Below are 15,004 nucleotides of genomic sequence, written 5' to 3' on the forward strand. Positions count from 1 at the left end.
AAAACATGTAGCGCCACATTCACTCAGCACTGAAATTCAACTGCTTCCACAGCCGGGGGGTTTTCACGGAGCATTCTGAGATCAGCATTTATAAAGGATTGCTGCTTTTGGAAAGGACTTGCACTTGTAAGTTCTCTTAATAATGATTTACACACAAACGAGGCGGGACAGCAATTATTGATTTAAATTTCCACTTGAGGGCGGCGAACACTACTTTTGAACTCCACATGAGCATTTATCTCACACACACTCTGTTAGCAGCTCTGTCTCTGGCGGGGTGGGGGGGGGTTCAGTCAGAGCTTAACACCACTGCGAGGTTATCGGGATGCCGTCCCCATGGCAACAGGTTGGGCTGTCAGCGCTATGTGTAACAGGACCGTGTAAGGGGATCCTCCAACTGACGCCAGCGCCTCTCAGCCAATCAAAACACACACACTTCTTCAGCGTGGCGTTGGTCTGATTGCTCTCTGTTTGTCGGCGGTGCGTTTGATTTCTCTACCTCTCCTCACTCACATCCAACACATCGTCAACCACAGCGCAGTCAGCAGTTCTCACATGAATCCCCCGTCTCTTTATCTGGGGTCCCAGCTGTTCTCAAGCCTCTGCAGCGCCACATTAACAGCTCTGTTATCGGCTCCTGCCCTTTACCATCCACACAGCTCACTGTGCATTATCCAGCACTACAGGAAGCACTCGTTACTGATGCACAGCTGATTCACAATTCAGATAGTCGGCTGTGGGAAAGCACCGAGTTTGATTATGTTCGGTGACAGAACATGATGGGCTATAATTGTCATGCTGAATGCACACAGGAGAGGAGTCCATTAAGTATTTAATCATGCAGGGCGATGGTAGGGCTCTCCTGCACTGTGCTGAATCATTTCTATCATTACATTTATTTTACACTTTAAATACCTATACGAGTTTTTTTTCGGATTTGCATTTTTTCATTCGTTTAAGCCTGGCACTTCTGCACAGTTGCAGATAAAAACAGGCCACTATTACCTATTCATATCAGTAATAGACTCTTTGTATACATCGATTCCAGTGGTTGTGTGATCGAAACATATCCAATAACTTCAGAGTGTTGAAATTGCAAAATGAATGATGTTATTATTTACAACATTCACAAATTGTTTATTCAACTAAATGATCTGCTTTTATCTATATAAAATATATATTTGTTGGCGTTCCTATCAAAAACAACATTTGCATGCACTTTTGCACATCCAAAACATGTCAGTTGGGGTTTAACAACGTACAGGCATTTTAGAGAAACCCCTTTCAGCTCTGTAATGTAGAGTATTGCCCCCCCCTCCCCTCCCCTCCCCTCACAGCTCTCCAAATGGGATAACTGCCCTGTATTAGTGAAGGTGAACAGCTGAAGGACTTTCTGATTGAATGAGGGTGGAAAAAAGTCGCCTCAGCAAGTTTGCCAAAAAGCTATCTGTGCTAATGTGTGTGTGCGCATGTGTGTGTGCGTGTATTGGTACCTAAAGTGTTCAGTGGAATGAATTTACGATTTCAAAATCAATGGTTTGTACTCGGACCTGTCCTTAGATTGTTTGGATTTTTAAGCTCCATCATTAGCTGAGCATGAATCCGGCAGAAATACATTTTTGAGGTTAAAAGAAATATCATTTGTGTTATTTATTCCAAAGCGGTAAACACCAGGCGATCTTTGTTATAAATAAAGTGAAGATAAATAATGTGCGGCAGGTTGGTTTCAGTTTGTGCACAGCTGCTCGCCCTTCTGCAGTCGGACACAAGGTTGAAGCCAGTTTATATAGGAATGCCTTACAGTGCAGTACAAACACACACACACACACACACACACACACACACACACACACACACACACACACACACACACACACACACACACACACACACACACACAATGATTGATACATGATTGCTTTGTGTCTAATTAAATCATAACTGGGTCCAGGGTGAGAGTGTCGATGTTAACATGGATCGAATCTACCAGCGACGCTAACATCATTCAAATGTGAAACTTCACTGATCAGACAAACAGTTGCTCTAGCTTTCGTTGACGTGTCGGTGGGTTGATGATTAGAGAAGAATGTGACCGTACGTTTCTCGATCAAAATGAACTAAATGGGATAAATGTAACAGTGCTCCTCAAACTTTTTCGCATTTTGGTTAAGTAGCTTGTCGGCCATCGGAGTGTTTTTCTCTGGGCCGATATGAATGTGTGTCACTGCATCAGTGCGTCACATGAAGAGCACACATCAGCAAACCTTCAAGCCACAAATGAAGGTTAAAAGCTGTCAGCAGGAGCGTTGCGTGTTGTGCTGCGCCCTCAGAAATGTGTTGAGTGACCTCAGCACCAGCGTTAGAACAAGTGATCTCACCAAAATGCCCAGGAGCTGCCCCCCCTCCTCCACTCTGTCTCCATCCTTTCATTCCCCCCCTCCACCTCCTGTTATGTAATCATGGATTTGTTTCCCTTTGTGTCTGATCTGTGCTTCATCATATTTTTTGTTTAATAAAATTCCCAGTGGCTGTCCCCCCCCCCCCCCCCCCACCCCCCACCCATGTCTTATTCTTTCAGTTTCCTCCTGTCATGTCATGTTGCCTCCAGCTGTGGCCCCGCCTCTTCTCTAAATCTCACAGCTGTCTGAGGGAGAAATACGTGTGTTACACTGCCACCTACTGCGCTCAGGCAAATACTGCAATATATAAATCCATATATTCTCTAAACTGCTTATATGAGTATCAAGGGGGGCTGGAGCCTCTCCCAGCATGCAATGGCTGAGAGGTGTGATGGGATACACACCAACCCCCAGCAAGTGCGCCGGACGTTGAAGCAAATGTTCATAGTGGCCAAACGGCAGTACTGCAACGTCTGTGTCAGTCTGTGACGTCATTGCCCCAAACATACTTTTTCCCATTGATTGACATCGGGATAGAGACGACTGTAAATCAGCGGATAATTTTTCTGAACAAAATGAACTACCCAGTGTGAACAATTTTATAGCCCTAAGTTAATTCATTAGGGTCTAAAAGCGCTACATGTTCACTCTCCATTCATCTAACTGAGCCGAGAGCGGGATATCGGAGGTATCCAGTTCTCTTTATACATAAGTGAAGATTGGTACTATGAATGTTTTACTTAGTTTTGGGGACATTTCATAACCCAAAAGTCAAAACAAAAAATATTCTGCTTACGTGTTTGTGTGTTTCTCTCGCTCACCCGTGTCTCGTCTCTGTGCTGCAGGTGGAGACGGAGAGTCAGGAGCTGGTGGACGGCTCCCTCATCGACCTCTGCGGCGCCACCCTGCTCTGGCGCACAGCCGAGGGCCTGGCGCGCACCCCCACCCTCAAACACCTGGAGGCGCTGCGGCAGGAGATCAACGCGGCGCGCCCGCAGTGTCCCGTGGGCTTCAACACGCTCGCCTTCCCCTCCATGCGGCGCAAGGACACGCCGGACGAGAAGCAGCCCTGGGTGTACCTGCAGTGCGGCCACGTGCACGGATTCCACAACTGGGGGAACCACCGCGAGGAGAGGGAGGGCCGGCAGAGGGAGTGCCCCATGTGCCGCGCCAAAGGGCCGTACGTGCCGCTGTGGCTGGGCTGCGAGGCGGGCTTCTACGTGGACGCCGCCCCCCCCACACACGCCTTTAACCCCTGCGGCCACGTCTGCTCGGATAAGACGGCGGCCTTCTGGAGCCAGATCCCGCTGCCGCACGGCACACACACCTTCCACGCCGCCTGTCCCTTCTGCGCCCAGCAGCTGAGCGGGGAGCAGGGCTTCGTCAGACTGATCTTCCAGGGGCCCCTCGACTAGCGGCCCCTCGACTAGCTGCCCTGCATCCTTCGGGTGAGGCGGAGGGGGGGGAGTTTTTCTGTTAAAGACCCTGCAAAGGAAACGGGGAGCGACACAGATTTCGTTTCCCTCTACGATACAAACTTTTTTCTGGACCTTTTGTCTCTTTCTCATTTTTAAGTGACCTTTGTATTGCTTTTACATGAATGACAACAAAGATTTCTATATTTTCATGTGAAACCAGAGACACAAAAACCAAACAGAGAACACTGCTGGGTAAACGTTTTGTTTGTTTCTCGGAAAGAACTTCCAACAACAGTATTTTTCTAAATCACGAACACACCGTAGTGCAAGCTCACGGTTTTATTCACGTTTATTGTTGCAATATGCATCTGTGTACATCTCTTAAAGCTAATTTAAACAAAGATGTTTATTTATGGCCCAGGAACCATCGCTTCATCCTTTAATCTGTCAGATATACCTAACTTCCAAACTATTTAGCATTTTCATTTGAAATACAGTTTATTGTTAGTCAGATGTAAAGTTTAGATGTGTTCTGAGGGTTCTGTCTGTCCTCAGATCTGTTTGTCGTATTTATACACCCCGTCCTCTGGCGTGCTGTCACCTGTTTACCCTTCAGCTTCAACTTCTCGCCTTTTCACATTCAAAGCAATAGATCTGGAAACCTCCCAAAGCATTATGGGAAACTGAGTCTTCTTGGTGTCTGGGTAACTCTCAGGCAGCCTCAATGGAGCGCTCCCGCCCTTTAAAGTCCGCCTGACACTTTTATATGTGCGTGATCTTTTCTGATCAGAGAATAGCCATGATACCGCAGCTATGTAGCTACCACACACACACACACACACACACACACACACACACACACACACACACACACACACACACACACACACACACACACACACACACACACTCACTCTGTATCTCTCACACGCTGTATCTTACACACACACACACACACATTCACACACACACACACACACACACACACACACACACACACACACACACACACACACACACACACACACACACACACACTCACTCTGTATCTCTCACACGCTGTATCTTACACACACGCACACACACATTCACACACACACACACACACACACACACACACACACACACTCACACTTACCAGACCTAGTCAAAAAGTCTTTATTGTATTCAAAGTGGAAAGGAACTTGCACACAGCCATTATTTGTACAAAAATAACAAAACAGATGTTATAAAATACAACAACAAGTGCTGTTTGTTCCTAACTCTGCTTGTCTGATGTTTGGGGCTCAACTGAACAATCACAGAAGAAGTGATGAACCATTGTTTTGCCATTTTACAGTATTCTGATCAGTATTAGTCTTGGCATCGAGCTGAGATATGGAAAGTGATATCTATGCTCTTGTAACATTTAGCACCTTACAACATCCTGACTGTTTTAAAGTACAAACTAGAACTATGTAAATGGGATGAACCTGATGCTGTTGGAGGCTAATAATGATGTGTTTTAGTGTGAAAGTCTCACATGTACTGCATGAGTTTGAGTCATGATCTGTGAGATTTTGGGCTATTTCAATGAGCTTCTCTCCTGAACTGTAACAGTGCAGGGAGTCCCATCGTCTGAAGGGAAATGTACGCTGTTTGACTCAGGTTGGATGCAAACACACATGCATGGCTTCAAGCTACACAATACACTCCATACAGATGTGTGTGTGTGTGTGTGTGTGTGTGTGTGTGTGTGTGTGTGTGTGTGTGTGTGTGTGTGTGTGTGTGTGTGTGTGTGTGTGTGTGTGTGTGTGTGTGAGAGATACAATGTGCGTGTGTGTGTGACAGATACTGTGTGTGTGTGTGTGTGTGTGTGTGTGTGTGTGTGTGTGTGTGTGTGTGTGTGTGTGTGTCTGTGTGTGTGTGTGTGTGTGTGTGTGTGTGTGTGTGTGTGTGTGTGTGTGTGTGTGTGCGTGTGCGTGTGTGTGTGTATACCATCAGGGCTTCACATTAGTGTGTGCTTTCCAAAAAGTGTGTTGAAGCGCTCCCAGCTCTACAACATGAGTACAAACTATCAGGACTGCCTCTTCCTTATTTATTTAATGTATGAACTGCGACGAGACGTTTATTTCTCCCAGCGGCTGAACACGGTTCATTTCACCGGCTGTATTGACTCATGGTGAACGACAGATCAACTTGTGATACATGTGGTGAATCTTGTTTTAAACTGTGTAGAACACAAATAATAGCCTGCAGTTTAATTTATTCTGAATTATGTGAGAAAGCCAAACAACAGGAAGAAACTCTCGTCTGTTGTCTGCTAAATGTTAAAGAGTTTATTCTACGTCAACAAATCATTTTTATGTCAACATCATAACTTAATAAAGAGCAGTAAATCACAAGAGCTGTGATTTTATTCAAACTTGATGAAAAACAGACGTCTCAATCCTAGAGCCCCCACTGGCTCGTGATTTTAGATATAAAATATATTTATGAAGAATTTAAAACCTATGAAGACAGCTATCACCAACAGACTCTGCGTCAGTTCACTCGAGTTAATAAGAATCTGTATTACTTTTATTATATTCCACTTTATTTACAGATAAGATTTATTTGTATTAATGCGTGATACATCGTATATATTTGTATATATACAAAATACCTTTTCATTCATTTAGAGAATAATATAATCTCAGTATGAGCCAGATTATTCTGTTTAAACTTCAAAATGTTGAGCTCTCTCAGACAAAGATAAGCCAACAATGAAGTAAACGTCCTTTTAGTGAATTTTGTATTAATTTACAAAACGAACTGCATCCCAAAAACCCTCATGAGACTTTCCAATCACTACGTCAATATAATAACTATATCACAATTTAAATAAGTATGTCAATATTGTGAATGTCAGTGGCAAACTAACTTTGGCGTAGGGCCCTTCTTGAATGTATCACTTGTTTAAACTTGTAATAACATCAACTTTTAAAGCCAAAATGAACCAGAAGTCCTTTAAGAGCTCCGAAAATGTAAGAATATCATGTAATGATGATGATGATGATGATGATGATGATGATGATGATGATGATGATGGAAAGTGAGCCTGAGCTGCTGCATGGACCTGTGGTTAGATTGTTATTCCTACTACTGACACCGAATGTATAAATAAACAGATATATGAAGTAGTGTAACCCCTCCGACTACCTCCACCAAGAGAGACTAAAACATGTTTGCAGAGACAGTCCTGATAGTTTGCACTTCATGTGAAAGCACACATTCTCCCACACTGCTGCTGCGTACACACACACACACACACACACACACACACACACACACACACACACACACACACACACACACACACACACACACACACACACACACACACACACACACACACACACACATACACACACAGGTGTTTGGAAGTGACTGAAGTTGCTACAGTACGAGTGGGTGTCTTGTTCTGGATGCTGTGTGTGTGTGTGTGTGTGTGTGTGTGTGTGTGTGTGTGTGTGTGTGTGTGTGTGTGTGTGTGTGTGTGTGTGTGTGTGTGTGTGTGTGTGTGTGTGAGAGAGAGAGTGTAATTTATGTGTTCATGATGATTGTATGTGTGCAAGTTTTCATTTCTTATTCCAACACACACTATAATTGCATCACCCCAGTCTGCAACACTCTTAGTCACCTCAGGGAGAAAACAACCTGTGTCACACACACACACACACACACACACACACACACACACACACACACACACACACACACACACACACACACACACACACACACACACACACACACACACACACACACACACACACACACACACACACAGCTGAGGTCTTTTGAGGATACCTCATGAGTGAAATTTGTGTGTCTCTTCGCCCAGTTGTTTTTTGCGTCGCTCTGGTACTTCGTGTTTCTCTCTGTGGATAAAGTGTGTGAGTAAGGGCTGCACTCTGTAATCTTATCTCTGTTTTTCTACACAAACACACACATCTGTCGTTCGTCCACTCCGCTCTTCCTCTTCTTCTTGTTCTTCTCCTCCTGTCCAGAGTCTCCTTGTGCTTGTAAAAGCGAAAGCAAAGAATGTTTCCAGCAAACACTTTTTTGTAACAACTTTCAACAATAAAGTGTAAACAAAAGTGACACATGGCTTTGTGTGCTGGATTATCATTTCAAAAACTAACAAAATCTTTGTTTTGCAGCTTGGAAACAAAGAGAGATAGCAGAGGGGGTCATTTATTAATATTACTATTACTATAATTACTAATTATATAATAGCAATACAACTTCAATTCCAGTGTTTGTTTTTTACAGTGGACTGAGGGAATTGAATAAGATTTAAATGACACGTTTAATTAAATGAAAGTCTGGTGATATTCAGTGTTCAAGTATTTAAATCCTTAAATGAAATGTAAAATGAGTCATAATAATTGTTATATAGGGGAAAACCATAATTAAAAAACTCTGGTTGCTGTCAGTATTATTTATTTGTTCTGAAATCACAATCAAACCCCCCAAGCTGTATTGTGTGCATCAGCCATTGATGATTAAAGAGAATGTGAAGCTTCATGATTTTTAAATAAAAACATTCTGGCAGAGACTCTAACCTAGAGACTGTTGCTTTCTAAACTGCACATTTGAAGTTGCTGTTCAAAAGGTATAGATCTCAAATATTTCTTTAAAAGAAACTTAACAATGAGCACCATCTTCAGCAAAACGATCTTCAATGAGCTGCGTCGGGAGGGGACGCTGTGCGACGCTGTGATACGAGTGGAGGAGGTCGGCTTCAGAGTCCACAGGATCGTCCTCTGCAACAGCAGCACCTTCTTCAGGTGAGCTGCTCAAAGAGTCTATTAAGGATTCACATCAAGTGTGTCTTCATGTCACACAGAGCAACAGCTACAGGCGGCTGTAAAGGCACCTTGTGGAGGCTTCTGACCACTAGCAGGCCTACAGCTGTGGAGCAATGTTTTAAAGGGCAAGAAAATCAGCTTTTGAAATGTTTTTGGGGGAGATTTGTTGGCATTCACTACATTTTGGTGAGAAACATGTAAAAAGTCTTAACAATGAATATGTGAAAAGTTAACACAAACTGGAGAACCCAAATGCACGACCCAGAGACACAACATTTCCTTTTAGTTTCCAAAAAAACTGAAAATCCCTCTTAACAGAGTAGGTACTGGATTTAACATAAAACGCTCACAAGGAGGAAAAAACAAGCGTAACAAAAGGAGAATTTAAGATGAACTTAAGCTTCCAAAAAACATAACAAAATAACAAAACCTGACTAGACTGGAAAAGATCCTTTCTTAGTTGAAGCTTGGCACGACCATCCATGGAAACAAACAAGACGAACTGACACAGGACAGGGGAGAGACAGGACTATTCAAACATGAGGTGAGTGGGAACAGGTGGAAACAAGCAGGGGCCGGGCAGACGCTGATGATGGCGGGAAAAATACACAAGGGGAGGAAGAAACAGGGCCTGAAATGAAAGACAAGAGGTAAATACAAAATAAAACAGGAAGTGACAGACAAAACAAACAAACAAAAACAACACATTTGACGAGACACAGCAAAAGTGCCTTGAAAAAGTTTTAAAAGACAACAGAGATTCCACAGATTGGAGGATTGGTCAAAACCATCATAGCCAGTTTATACTGCAGGTCTAGGGGAGCATTACTGCATATTTGGAAAAAGTTAAAAAGTGTTATTGCTCAAGAAAAAGCGTTGTTATGTCTGATGAAGGTCATTATGTACAGCTTTGTGATATAAGAACAAAATAATCACAATATAGCTGATTTTGTAGAGCTGACTATTGGTGCTTTTACTCAATTTGAACGCACTTCTTGATAAATAATCATCAGTATTGTGGATGTATTGACTAAGTGTGAAAAGAGAAAGAGTTGGAACAGTCTAGTAGGATTAGAAAATGACATCAACTGTAACAAAGCATTTCAAATGATGTACCACAATTACGATTTTTTTTGTAGACTGTCGTAGTCTCATAATATATGATCCGATTATATCAATATATCGCCCCTGGACTACTGAGACCTCACCTGACTCTGGTAAAAGACTACAAGTATGAAAATGAAACCTTTCTGGATTTGTATCGTTTAAAAAAAAAAATTGAACTAACCCTATACCTCAGTAGCCAGCTTCTCATTTCTGCTGTAGAGGCTTGAGAGTACGTTACAATTACAAGACTCCCATATCTCCTACTGTCAGATGCATTTTGGGTAAGGTAGGCACCAGATTGTGTTAATAAAGAAGAATGTGAGGTATAAGAAAATACATTATCTCTGGTTCTGTTGATCTATCTGATGTTTAAAATATCTTTTCGTGGCCAATTTTGCCCGTATTGTACATACTGTAGGACAGATGGATTGAAAGGAGAAAGTCAGACTTGTTTCTGCTGCAGTTAGGACTCAGCCTGAGTACATGAGCTTCAATGTTTTTAACCGTCACTCACAATGTTATAGAGTGTAATGCTACATTTCGACGAACTCTTAAAATGCAGGTTTGAGTTAAAATTGTAGGAGTTTGACAGAAACACCCCGTTGAACCTCTTGTTCCTGTGACCTCTGGTCCCACAGAGAACTCTTCTGCAATTTATCTGGACCATCGGAGCATCAGGTCTTCAGCTTCTCACAGGTCTCCCCCATCACCATGAGCCTCATCCTGGACTTCATCTACACCGGCTCCATGGTGGTGACGGAGGAGAACGTTCTGGAGCTGTTGGCCGGAGCAGAGAGCTTCTCCGTCGGGGGCGTCATGAAGGCCTGCTGCCTCTTCCTGGAGCAGAGACTCAACACCAAGAACTGTGTCCACATCTGGATGGTGGCGGAGTTCCACACATGTCCCAAGCTGAGGCAGAAGGCCTACCTGTTCGTGCTGCATCACTTTAAGGAGGTGGCGGGCTTCTCTGTGAAGTTCCTGCAGCTCTCCGTGCAGCAGCTGGCAGATCTCATCGAGCAGGACGAGCTGAATGTGAAGCAGGAGAGCATCGTGTTCGAGGCGGTGCAGCGCTGGATCGACTATGCCCCGCAGGAACGCCAGGGTCACATGGCCGCGCTGCTGAGCAAGGTACCTGAACGCACCACGTATTTAAGCACAGTGTTCAGGTAGGCTACTTCTACTTTTACTACAGATACATTGGCGCCCCCCGAAAAGGACTCAAAGTCTGAACTGTTGACATCTGACATGCTAGTGTTTTTGTACTATTTTCTAATTCAAACTCAAAGGCTTACTTGTCATGTGCACAACAGCAATTACAATCCTAACTTAAGTTTTAAGATTCCTGAGAACAACAATTATTTGAAGTGTCCCAGGTTTAATATGTCCAAATGTAACACAGTCTGACTTTCGTCTGCGCAATAAAAAAACACAAATGTGTACTTAGAGCACATGTGTCAAACTCAAGGCCCGGGGGCCAAATCAGGCCCTTGGTTGGTTTAATTTCGGCCCGTAGGATAATTTTTAATTACTATTAGATCTGGCCCAACGGTATATTGCACGCACACCTTCACTCCATCCTGAGGGTCTCCTCAGCTCAGAGCCTGAGCACAAACATTGATGAGCTTGCACCCAAGATGAGATGCCAAGTATCTGAACTAGCATCACAGAGCAGCACACTGAGTTTAATGGATGTTTCCTTCTGCACTTTTTCTCTCACGACAACAGGGCATGTTTGTTTTTTTTCTTTGAGTGAAATAGTTTTGTTGAAGCTGTTGTTGGCTTGTGGAGAAATGTAATCATAAGAAATGACTGGAAAAGCTGCAGATAGAGCCATAAGAAATGAATGAAACTGATCATTTAATGTGTTGTTTTTATAGGCAATTATTTAAGCTTTGTTAGTTCCAGGTTTAATATGTGCAATAAGTTCATTTCAATAAGTTTTGCAATAAACATTGAACCAGTCCGGCCCTCCACTAGTACCCATTTTTTTATTTTGGCCCACTGTGTATTTGAGTTTGACACCCCTGCTTTAGAGTACCAACGAAAACAAAGATGATATTTTCCTGGTTTTGCTCATCGTTCATTTCAATAAGCTTCAAAAAGACCGTGAAAATGTCTGGTAATCATATTACTAGTTATTTTATGGCAAGATAACAAGACAATCACGAGAATAGCTACTATGGTAGAACAAAATTGCCAAATCCAGTGGATTTCACTTGAACACTTTATACCATCTTATTGGCCAGCCCTAGGCCACAATTCCTGATATTTGTGTAAAACTGTTGACCACAATGTGAACATATGTATAATAAAACTGAATCTGAAATAAACACTAAGTTAAAAAAAAAAAACATCAATATGAAGTGTCTGCAAATAATGATTGGTTTCAAAACTCCTTATTAGTTAAATCCTCCTTGTTTTCCCGATCTAGGTGCGCCTGCTGTCAATGTCCAGTAGTTACCTGGTAGAAACTGTGATTAACAACAACCTGGTGAGGAAGTGTGTGTCGTGCATGACCTTGGTGATCGACGCCATGAAGACCCTGCGAGAGGCCCATCTGGAGCGACCTCTGACCCGCGCCCGCCTCCCCTCTGCGGTGCTCATGACCATCGGAGGCAGCGAGAAAGAATGTTTGACGGACAGGATGGACTTCTACGATGTCCGAGCCGACTGCTGGCTGCCCATGAACAGCCAGGAGAAGACCTTTAGAGTTCTGCACGGTTGCGTCTTCCTCAATGGATTCATATACTGTATTGGAGGAACTGACCTGAGTAACATTTTGAGCAGCGTGCGTAAGTTCGACCTCGTCAGCCACACGTGGCAGGAGTTGGTGCCCATTCACAAACCCAGAAAATGTGTATGTGCGGTGGCTCTGAACGGATGCATTTATGCCATCGGAGGCACTGACGGGCGCGAACAGAAACTTGCAGAGCGGTTCCAGCCGGAAAACAACCGATGGGAACTGATCGCTCCGATGCTCGATTTCAGGAGTGACGCCTGCGCCGCGACGCTACACGGCAAGGTAGGAGGATCTGACGACCTTAAAGAGCAATTGAACAGCAGCTGGAATCCTTTTTTTATGCTGACCTCTAGTGGTTTAACTTCCACCAAGTCGCAGTTGTGCAAAAGGGACCTCCAGTTGCCTGGAATGGCTCCTTTGAGCATGTTCCAGCATTTATGAAGTTTAAGTCAAATACAAACAAGACCCTTCCAATATCTTAGTTTTTTTAAATCATCATGAACACATAAATTACTTAGTATTTAAATAGGCTATAGGTGATATTTGAACAGGACACCTGGCTGGAAGTTTTAAGAGAAACAAGCTAATCAAACTTAGCATTTAGCTTAGCGCCTTTGTAAGGGAAACAGATTTTTAATGTGAAACTGTAGATAAATAATTAATGTTTCTTCTGCGAATAGGTCTTCAACAGAGAGGTGTAACAGGAGAAATGCTATCGCTAGCGTGGCAACATATCCATGCTAACATGCTGATAATTAGCGAGTGCAATGAGAATCATGTTTATCGTCTTTGTTGAATGATGTTAGCTAAAAAGCTCCAAACACTTTGCCTACGGCTGAAACAGTTATTGTTGCCAGTATTTTATTACAGACAAACCTAGAGCTATGTTTTGTCGTATGGCTAACAACAACTGTCTGTCATTATATTAAAATTGTTCCTGTGTAGATATATATTTGCGGCGGTCTAGACAACGAAGAACCTCTGTCCTCTGCCGAGTGCTACAACCCCAAGACCAACGAGTGGACGATGATCGCCTCGATGGACTGCGGCTGCGCTTCAGCTCGGGCTGTCGTCTACAGAGACAAAATATATCTGGTGAGAGGAATAAAAAACATTCAAACACAATCACATACATCAAGACACAGACATGGACTTAATTGCATGTGGTTTGGGTTGGTTTGCATTTGCTGTCAACCTGGTTTATTTATGTGTATGAGATTTGGACATCTGAGGCGTTTTAATGACCTGAAACGTTTACAACCTCTTGACTTTTCCTCTTTATGTAAGAAGACTTAGTGATTGCATTAGCAGTGATGCAACAGCATGTGGTTTCTTCTTTAATGTGTAATCACTATGAACATATTATCATAGCATCTCAAACATTAGAGCCAATTTGTACTCTTAATTAGGCCCTAACCAGGTGTAATTTATTTGTAGCCTTTCAAATAGAGGCTTTGATACTAACCTAATGCAATTTAAATAAACTGACCTAAGAATGTCATTGTCATAACTACAATGTAGCTATGTACATATGACAATAAAAGCTTTGAACCTTGAATACAATTTAAATAAACTGAAAACTAACAATTTTAGTAAAACGTGATGTGAATAAAATTTTTAAAAAAATCTAGTTGGCTTATCGAAGACTTCTTAGTCAGGTGGATGACCCTCTGTATGTAATGGAGTATGTTTCTATTGTGGTAAATGTGTTTTAAGAAAACCTTCTGCCTCCTCTCACAGGCTGGAGGCCACATCAACGGCGCGTCTTTGTGCCGAGTCATCGCCTACGATCCTCTATCAAACCAGTGGAGCACGATGACTCCCATGATCTACGCTCGCAGGCACTTTGGCATGGCGGTGCTGGAGGAGCAGCTGTATGTGGCCGGAGGGTACAACAACGAGAGCGACCTCTGTAAGATGGAGCGTTTCGATGAAGACTCCAGCAGGTGGAGCACAGTGCGGGACATGGAGGCGCCTCTCTACGGCTTCAGCTTCTGTGTGGTGGAGCGGCACTTCTACAATGTTTCAAACTTGCCTAAATTAACTCCAGGGTTCCCGATATGTCCGTGAATGTGTGATCATACGGAGTGTCTTAGTACCGTTTAAGAGTTTACTGTTAATCATTAAGAGCAATCATCAACTGTCAGCTATTTTTCAAATAAAGAAATCTTATTGACATCTTTGACCTCCCAGCACAGTCTCTGTGAAAGGGGAGATGTACAATTTTTTTTTTTTAGAAACAAATAAAAGATTGCATTACATTTTAATATCGTTATTTTAGGTATCTATCTATCTATGTCAACCATATGAACATGTTTGCTGTTTTACAGACGGCTCATTTTGTGCTGCTGGTGTTAAACACTGGGCTAAGGAGTGTTTTCAGTTTCTCTCCCACACACTCCGCCCCCTTTAGACTAATTGTGTTACTTCCAAAACAAAGTGACATCACAACGTAAAACTCGTACTTCTATTGGCTAGCGCTCCAACACATTGTACGTGATAGGC

The 15,004-nt window shown here is 43.0% G+C and overlaps 3 protein-coding genes across 3 annotated transcripts in view; all 3 read left to right on the top strand.

Annotated features, from left to right (window-relative positions):
- peli1b (pellino E3 ubiquitin protein ligase 1b) overlaps window positions 1–4,741 on the top strand; it is a 42,009-nt gene extending 37,268 nt beyond the window's left edge. Inside the window, exon 7 of the mRNA XM_079686599.1 lies at window positions 3,245–4,741. Coding sequence (XP_079542725.1) covers window positions 3,245–3,814 — 570 coding nt within the window. The 3' untranslated portion in view covers window positions 3,815–4,741. The remainder of the gene's footprint in view (window positions 1–3,244) is intronic.
- A 5,184-nt stretch (window positions 4,742–9,925) lies between these two features.
- Window positions 9,926–10,929, top strand: LOC307044662 (kelch-like protein 10; the record flags this gene model as incomplete). The annotated part of the gene is made up of 1 exon (XM_079689973.1): window positions 9,926–10,929. The coding sequence occupies exon 1, from the start codon at window positions 10,471–10,473 to the stop codon at window positions 10,927–10,929; it is 459 nt and encodes a 152-aa protein (XP_079546099.1). The 5' UTR covers window positions 9,926–10,470.
- Window positions 10,930–12,194: 1,265 nt separating this feature from the next.
- On the top strand, window positions 12,195–14,713 carry LOC307042617 (uncharacterized protein). The gene is made up of 3 exons (XM_079686603.1): window positions 12,195–12,781; window positions 13,445–13,594; window positions 14,240–14,713. Exons 1-3 carry the CDS (start codon window positions 12,206–12,208, stop codon window positions 14,567–14,569), a joined length of 1,056 nt encoding a protein of 351 aa, XP_079542729.1. The 5' UTR covers window positions 12,195–12,205; the 3' UTR covers window positions 14,570–14,713.
- The last annotated feature ends 291 nt before the right edge of the window (window positions 14,714–15,004 follow it).

Source organism: Notothenia rossii (assembly GCF_949606895.1).
Source record: "Notothenia rossii genome assembly, chromosome: 6".
In the NCBI taxonomy this organism is placed as follows: domain Eukaryota; kingdom Metazoa; phylum Chordata; class Actinopteri; order Perciformes; family Nototheniidae; genus Notothenia; species Notothenia rossii.

Coding starts and splice junctions, on each gene's coding strand:
- LOC307042617 (XM_079686603.1), top strand. CDS start 12,206: ATGTCCAGTAGTTACCTGGTAGAAACTGTGATTAACAACAACCTGGTG. Junction 12,782..13,444: donor CCGCGACGCTACACGGCAAG/GTAGGAGGATCT, acceptor GTTCCTGTGTAG/ATATATATTTGCGGCGGTCT. Junction 13,595..14,239: donor ACAGAGACAAAATATATCTG/GTGAGAGGAATA, acceptor CTCCTCTCACAG/GCTGGAGGCCACATCAACGG.